Source organism: Orycteropus afer, unplaced genomic scaffold (genome assembly GCF_000298275.1).
Source record: "Orycteropus afer afer isolate SDZICR_OR568_19922 unplaced genomic scaffold, OryAfe1.0 scaffold00042, whole genome shotgun sequence".
Taxonomy (NCBI): Eukaryota; Metazoa; Chordata; class Mammalia; order Tubulidentata; family Orycteropodidae; genus Orycteropus; species Orycteropus afer.
Genome location: NW_006921629.1, coordinates 10,374,583 through 10,382,738, shown reverse-complemented (window position 1 = coordinate 10,382,738; position 8,156 = coordinate 10,374,583). Strand labels below are relative to the sequence as shown.

General features: G+C 49.1%; 1 protein-coding gene across 1 annotated transcript in view; it reads left to right on the top strand.

Moving 5' to 3' along the window:
* SCARF1 (scavenger receptor class F member 1) overlaps nt 1-5,559 on the top strand; it is a 10,851-nt gene extending 5,292 nt beyond the window's left edge. Inside the window, exons 7-11 of the mRNA XM_007937442.1 lie at nt 1,508-1,611; nt 2,149-2,269; nt 3,656-3,777; nt 3,859-4,005; nt 4,700-5,559. Coding sequence (XP_007935633.1) covers nt 1,508-1,611; nt 2,149-2,269; nt 3,656-3,777; nt 3,859-4,005; nt 4,700-5,559 — 1,354 coding nt within the window. The remainder of the gene's footprint in view (nt 1-1,507; nt 1,612-2,148; nt 2,270-3,655; nt 3,778-3,858; nt 4,006-4,699) is intronic.
* The last annotated feature ends 2,597 nt before the right edge of the window (nt 5,560-8,156 follow it).

Genomic DNA, 8,156 nt, shown 5'->3' with positions numbered 1-8,156 from the left:
ATATATATATATTTTCCCCCCAACCTATCTAGGAATTTTCCCTCCCCTCCCCTCCCTTCTCATCCCTAGTAACCAACAAAGAAAGTTTCCTTCCATCTATAAAACTTCCCTTGACTTTTTGCAATAGTGGACTGATACAATATTTGTCCTTCTGTAATTGCCTTGTTTCACTCAGCGTAATGTCCTCCAAGTTCATCCATGTTATGCGGTGTCTTGCAGACTGCACTCCATAGTTTTCAGTGATTGATTTTGTGAAAGTAGATCACCAGGCCTTCTTCCCATGTGCTGCTGGGTGGACCTGAACCCCCAGCCCTTCAGCTAGCAGCCCAGTGTACTAACTGGTGCACCACTCAGGGGCTGCTCCCTGACTAGATGGGGAGCTATTTAGGGGCAGGGCTCCAAACCCCAGCATCATTTCCTTAAGATTTTCAGGTGGTAAAACAATCAGTATCTCTAGTCAGGTTTTCCACCTATAGAACAGTATGTAAGAGGCTTCATTTTATAGAGGAGAGGACTGAGGCCCAGGGAGTTGAAGGCAAGGCTGAACCCAGCCTAGACCTTCAGACTGCATGGTCTCTTCCTGGATGCTACTGGCATCTTGCTCATTTCATATTAGTGCAGGGTGGGCAAGGAGGTGAGGAATGTCAGAGGTAGATCCTGCCCTGAGGGTTATACACTGGGGGCTGGGGCCAGGAAGCATCTAGGCAGCTTGTTCTGGTTCCCTAGTACCGCTCTGACAAGAATATACTGCAGTGGGATGGCTTAAACAAACAGGAGTTTATTCTTACAATTCGGAGGCTTTAAGTCTAAGTTCAAAGTGTCAGGCTCTAGGGGCTGGGTGAAAGCCCCTCAACCTTGGGGACCAGCTCTGCCTCCTGCTCCTGGCCCACTGGAGCTAGAGGCATTTCTTCACTCAGACAGTTGTAGGCTGCTGAGGCTGTGAAGCCCCAAGGTTGACAAGTAAAAAGGCACAGTCCTGACATTACCAAACCACATGGCAGGCCATTAACCTAAGTCCATTTTAAGTCCCAAGGTTGGCAGAGCATAGCAGGCTGCTGAGCAACGACACGGCTACATGCAGGGTCCAAGCAGGGTCCAAGCGTGCTATAGGCTAGAGACCATTCTCAAAGCTTCTCCTTACATACAGGAAGCAGACCACATCCCAAAGGCAGCTACTTAGCTGCTTGTGGTAGATCCCACCATGGAGTTGATTGCCAGTCTCATCATGGGGAATAACTACCACCAGCGGCCCAGCCACTCATCCAGGCCCAGCCAAGTTGACACACAAATATAACTACCACACAGCTTGTGGATGCTCTCCCTGGAAGATGGTCTTAGGGGCAAGAGGTACTCCCAGCACTGCCAGTGGTACTTGGAATGTAGCTCAGAAGTCAGAAAGTGTCTGTTTGGGTATCATTAGGGAATTCTATCTGGCAGGGGTAGGGGTAGTATCCAGAAAGCTAATATTTACCCAGCTTTCAGCCTACTTTTCCTTGTTACCCCACAGCTGCAACACTTCCTGCCCCTTTGGCTTCCATGGAGACAATTGCTCAGTGCCCTGCCAATGCCCAGAGGGGCCCTGCCACCCTGTCTCTGGGACCTGCCAGCTTGGTAAAGTAGAGGGAGTATGTGTGGTGTAGTGACCGTGGCTGTTTGCATAGGCTCCAGGTCCCTTCACTTACCTGGGAGACTGGTCCACTTTATAGACATCCCCTATGTTTAAAGTCGGGAGCTCTGGTAGCATAGTGCCTAAGGCACTTGACTGCTAACCAGAAGGCTGGCGGTTCAACCCACCAGCCACTCCTCTGAAGGAAGGTTGGGCAACCTACTTCCGTTGTGATAAGCGCCTGCCTCCTGAGAAACCAGGCTAGAGCCCAGGCAATGAGTGGGCAGGACTGGACACTGGGATGTGCATCTGGCATGAGAACTCCTAGTTCTCCTAGAACTGTGAGGGCAAGAGTCTACGGAATAGGCCACGGCCATGAGGAGGGGGCAAACTAACAAGGAGCCTGCCTGGATGAGGGGGAGTCCACATGTCACAGAGGGGGAGGAGGGACCCACAGGGAGGGGCAGCTCAGAGCTAAAGATCAGACATGCTGTGTGGAAGGCGCGATGGCCCTGGACACGTGGCCTCTCCTGTCGCCCCAGGCCTTCGCGGTCAGGATGCTGCCCTCATCGCGGGCATCCTGGTGCCTCTGCTGCTGCTGCTCCTGGGCGTCGCCTGCTGTGCCAGCTGCTGCTGGGCCGCCCGCCTGGACCCCAAGGACAGGTGAGCACTGCTTGCCTCTTCCCACCATCCAAGGCAGGCCATGGGGTGCGTGCAAGGTGGCATCTGGTTTCCTTTCTGGGTGGGAAAGGGTTGGCCTTGTCCCATACTCAGATAGTAGGTGTAGAGGTTTCTCAGAAGCCTTGATGGGGGAGTTTTTGAGCTACATGAGCAGAAGGGATGGGGTACCAGGAAGGTGAACCTCAAACCCACAGCAGGAAGCTGAGGATTTATTAATGGAGACCCAAGGAGAAGGAGGAAGACGGGGAATACAAAAGTAGCAGCACAGCTTGGGACAGGGAGAGGAAGAGACCAGGCTCCAAACCCACTAAAAACAAGAGTGACATGTGGAACAAACTCAAAAAAAAAAAAAAAGACTAGGTCTGCTGGTCTGATAGAGCCTGGTGAGACCCCTGAGACTATGGCCCCTAGTTACGCTTCAGGTCTGGAACTGAACTCACTCCTGTGGCTTCCAGCCAAACAATAGACAGGTATTTGGGGTAAACATTTACACCAGGTAGATACCTCCTTAGAACAGTCCATCATGGGAGAAAGAAGGGCAGTGTTTGTACAGGGAGATAGCTCGGGGGCAGGAATGCATGGGAAAGGACACAGGGAACAGGTAACCACAGGGAGAAAATGAGAAGAGAGCTGTTACATTGTAGGGAATTGCAGTCAATGTCAGGAAACAAAATGTGTAGGAAACAAAATGTGTATGAACTGCTGTATGGAAAATGAATTTGCTCTGTAAATTTCACCCAAATCACAATAAAAATTTTATAAAAGAAAAAAAAAAGAGTGACATAAAAGTTATCTCAGAGGGGCAGACTCAGTTGCCCCTCCCCTGGGGCGTAGAGCCAGGGTGGGGATGGGGGTGGAGGGAGGAGCCCCTCACACAGACATGAACACAGGATATGTGTAAAGGCTGTCAGAGGAATGGGAAGGAGTGGAGCAGTCACTTGGGGATGGGGAGAGTGGGGCAAAAGTGGGCTTTGAGGACTTCTCTCTATGTGCCTGGCACCATGGTGAGTCCTGACAAAGCTCTGATATATAGGAGTTTTCCCTTCTTACAGATGAGGAAATGAGACGCAGAAAGGTTAAGTCCAAGCCAGAGTTGGAACCCAGGTCTGACTCTAGAGCTGCACTGTCCTCTGTGGCAGCCTGTATCTTGGGCTAAGTAGTCGAGATGTTATTCTGTAGTCAGCAGGAAGAAGCCATTGAAGGGTTGGGGGCCAAGGAATGATGTGATAAAAGGAAGATGTAGTCACCCAGTCACTGGGCCTCCTTCACAGTGACTCCGGGACCAGGATGGTCCTGGCCCTTTCCTCTTGCCCTCACCCTACTCCCACAAAGAATAGCCTGGACTGACCACCCTCCCTACCCCCTCAGGCCTACGAGAGATGGAGCTGCTGTGTCCAGGGTGAAGCTGCAAGTATGGGGGGCACTGACCAGCCTTGGGTCTGTGCTGCCCTGTGGTTCCCTCAACAGCCACAAGTTACCCTGGGTGACAGGTAAGTGGCAGCTGGGGGTCAGGGGCTGGATGGGACAAGACTTCCAATCAGGCTTTGCTCCTGACCCGGTGCCCCCTACAGTCTCACACCACGACCCTGAGGTCCCCTTCAACCACAGCTTCATAGAGCCGCCTTCTGCTGGCTGGGCCTCCGACGACTCCTTCTCTTCTGATCCTGAGTCTGGCCAGGAGGATGAGGGTCCTGCCTACTGTGTGCCACCCCAAGAAGGTAGCCCCTGAATGACCCATTTGACCCCTGGGAAGCCTTGCCCATCACCACCTCTTTCTCATTCATTCAGCAAAGAGCCTATTTACCAAGAGCCTATTCTATGCCAGTCACTTTTCCTGGCTCTGGGACATAGTAAGGAGTAAGATAGATAGATTCCTGCCCTCACCAAGCTTATATTCTGGTGGGCAGAAAGATAAGAAGTCAGTTATAGGACAGAATGGTATGACTTTTGATGGGGAACATAAGAGAAAAGGCTCATAATCTAGTCATCTAGGTGATCTGGGGTGATTGGAGTCAGAAGAGATGTCCCAGTGTTAGTGATATCTGAAGTGAGTCTGATAGAATCGGTAGACGTTAGCCAAATAAATGTTAGGACCAGGTGAGAATGGTGTTTTAGGAGGAGGAAATAGCATGAACAAGGGCACAGAGGTGAGAGGGACAAGGCTTTGCTGCATTGAAAGAATCTCTGTGTGGCTAGACTATGGCCTTAGCTCAAGGTGGGGGGCAGGAAGAGAAGAGTGTAGGAGTAGCAGTAATACCTGAGCAAGCCCTTCCCCTGCCTCTCTGTGCTTCCTTACCCTCTTCCTTGCCCCAGTTCTGAGGCCCCCTGGAAGATGCTAAACTGGTAAGTAGGATGGGTTGGGGTCACCAGCCCAGCTCTGGCCAAGAACCTCTCTTCTGCCTCCTTTACCAGGGATGGCCTCTGTGGCCCAAGTGGAGTCACCAGAGGCCAGCCTGGCTGCAAGCCCTTTTCCTCCCCCTGAGGATGCCTCTACACCATTCGCCATCCCACGCACCTCCAGCCTAGCCCGGGCCAAGCGGCCATCGGTCTCCTTTGCTGAAGGCACCAAGTTTGCACCACAAAGTCGTCGGAGCTCAGGGGAGCTTTCCAGCCCACTCCGGAAGCCCAAGAGGCTCTCTCGGGTGGGTCAGCCGGCTCCTGAGGGTCAGGAGGCTGAGGAGTCCACAGGCCCAGAGCCAGCAGAAGCAGACAAGGCCCCTCCTGGCGCTGCCAGCCCCAGGGACTCAGCGGTAGGCCGCCGGCAGCTCCCTCTTGGAGGCCGGACAGTGGCCGAACGTGTAGAGGCCATTGAGAGCAGTGTGCAGGAGAGCTCGAGCCCTGTGTCCACCATTTACATGCTGGCAGGGACGCCCCAGGGATCTGAGGGGCCTGTCCGGTCTGTTCTGCGCCGTTTTGGTAGTTTCCAGAAAGGCCAGGCAGAGCCCAAGGTCAGGAGTGCCATCCCCAAGCCTCCACGCAGGGCCCTGAGTCGGAACAAGGGCAGCCCCGGGCTGGCCTCTGGTTCAGCTAGCCAGAGCCCTTACTCAGCCCCGTATGAGGAGCTTGCAGGGGCCTTGGAATCTGCAGGAGCGGGGAGAGAGGAAGTGGCCAAGGGGGTAGGGGATGGCACCGAGACCCCAGGGATGGCCCAGGAGCCGGGCGCTGGGGGTGGCCTCCCAGAACGGGATCCCCAGAAGCTGGCTGAAGAAGAGGTGCAGGAGGAACCCCAGTATGAGAATGTTGCACCCATCGCTGGGCCATCAGAGCCCTGAGGACCTTGATTTTGGGAAGACTGGGGACTATGGAAGGGGGACACCAGGACTGCCATTAGGTCATATTGCAATTTGTGCTGAGAAATGATCCCAGGGTGAGGACAGACATGTCACAGCCTCTGCCCCTTCCATAAGGACAAATCAAAGGTTAGAGGCCAGGGTTGGCCCCGGGTCCTGGCAGAGCTCCTGGAATGGGTCTGGCAGGCCAGGGCAGAGACCTGCAGGGTAGGGTCACGGAGGGGAGGATTTCTTATGATAGATTACTACACAACATGATTTTTAGTAAATCATGTTACTCAAACATATTCACGATGAGAGAGTATGTTCACGCTGTTCTGTGCCAAAGGTACAAATTTGGATATACAGTACAGTTCCACTGTCATTTTATAAAGTTACTTTTTGCCTCAGGATACATGTTTTGAATTCTCCCTTTTTGTATATGTTTTATGAATATTTCACAAGCCTTTTTTTTTTTTTTTAAAGGATAGATGTGCATAAAAAGCTTTGAGGGAAAGGCATCAAATGGTAGTTTTCTCTGGGAAGTGAGATTGTGGGTGATTTTATTCTTGTCTTTAAACTTTCTTATCATTTACAAATTTTCTACAGTGAGCCTTCTTTTACTTATTTTTCACCAGATTGAGTTTTATAAAATTCAAAAATTTTTTATAAAAATTAATAAAAGTGATACATACTCTGTGTTAAAAATGAAAAGGACTTAGCATTACAGAAAGGACCCCTGGTGGTGCAGTGGTGAAGCACTGGGTTGCTCGAATCCACCAGCCACTGCAGGAGAAATGACTTGGTGATCTACTCCCGTAAAGATGACAGCCTAGGAAACCCTGTGGAGCAGTTCTACAGTGTCATATAGGATCACTGTTGTTGTTGTTGTTGTGTGCCATCGAGTCAAACCTGACTCATAGCGACCCCTCCTTGGGTTTCCAAGGCAGTATCACTACAGAAGTAGGATTGCCCAACCTTCCTTCCGAGGAGTGGCTGGTGGGTTTGAACTGCCAGCCGTCTGGTTAGCAGGCAAGTGTCTTAGCCACTATGCTACCAGAGCTCCCTATAGGATCACTGTGAGATGCAATTGATTTGATAGCACCCAGCAATAACATTATAGACAAGTATAAAACAAAACAGTTCCCTTCTCCCCAGAGGCTGTCTGCATGACAAAGGAGGGACGAGACTGACTGTTCAGTGCCTCTTGACCTGGTTTGGATTCTTTCTCCACACTTGTATTACCTAAAACACACTGCCTTCCAGTTGATTCTGACTCAAAGCAAGACCCTGTAGGGCAGAATAGAACTGGCCCATAGAGTTTCCAAGACTAAATCTTTACAGAAGCAGACTACCTCATAGTTCTTACAGGGAGCAACTAGTGGGTTCGAACCACCAACCTCTTGCTTAGCAGCTAAAGGCTTTAACCACTGCACCACCAAAGCTCCTTTGTATTAGCTACTTAAAAAACATCACTTTCTAGCCTAGTTCTCAGAGAATCTCATTAACAGTCTAGATACTTTTTAAATGCTTTTCTATAAACGTGTAAAATTATTTAAAAGAAAAGCAAAAGCATACTAAGCTTCACATTTCTGTTACTTAATTTTGTTACTCAATTAACCATATAATGTGGATATCTTAGGATGTCATTATAGAGCTACCTCTTTTTATAAAGCCTGGCTACACGGGATTCCATCGTATGGAAGTAATACAGGTTATTTAAACCATCCCCTACCTATGACAAGCTGTTCCTAGGTGGTGCATACAGTGAAGTGCTCAACTACTAACCCAAAGGTGGATGGTTCTAACCTAGCCAGAGCTGCCTCAGAAGAAAGGCCTGGTATTCTGTTTCTGAAAGGTCAGAGCCTTAAATAAACTCCACAGAGGTCGGTTCTACTCTGCAGGCCTGGGATCTTTAATGAGTCTGAATCCAGCTCCTGGCAATTAGTTTTATTTTCCCCCATAGGGACAGTTCAGTTGTTTCTAATTGTTTTGTTACAATAAACAATGATGCAATGTACATATTTGCAACTTTGTATTTCTTTTACTGTAGATGTTTTTCTGCAGATTAGATTCCTAGAAGTACAATTGCTAGATTATAGGGTAAGAACAGGAAACATTTTGATACTTACTCAAAGTGCTCTCCAAAAAAGTTGAATGAATCTGTGGCCTTACAAATATGGAAGTACCCATTTCTCCACACCCAATCTGGTAAGTTAAAAATTGTATCGCATTAGAATTTGAATTTCTATGATTATTCTAAAGTTGAGCTTTTTTTCATATCTTTAATAACCATTTGTATTTTTTCCTGTAGATTACTGGTTATATTCTTTCCCCATTTTCAATTGAGGTGTTCATCTTTTTAAAGTGATTTATTTTTTTATTTTATTTTATTTTTTTTATTAGGATTTGGGTGAAGATTTACAGAGGAAATTCACTTTTCATACAGCAGTTCACATACACTTTGTCTCATGTCATTGACCAAAATTTACAATGCAGCAGCTCCCTTCCCACTTCCTCCCCATAGTTACCTCCTCCCAGTGTCCATCCCTTCATACTCTTCGAGAGGCCCATTGTCTGCCAACCCTGTATATGATCTT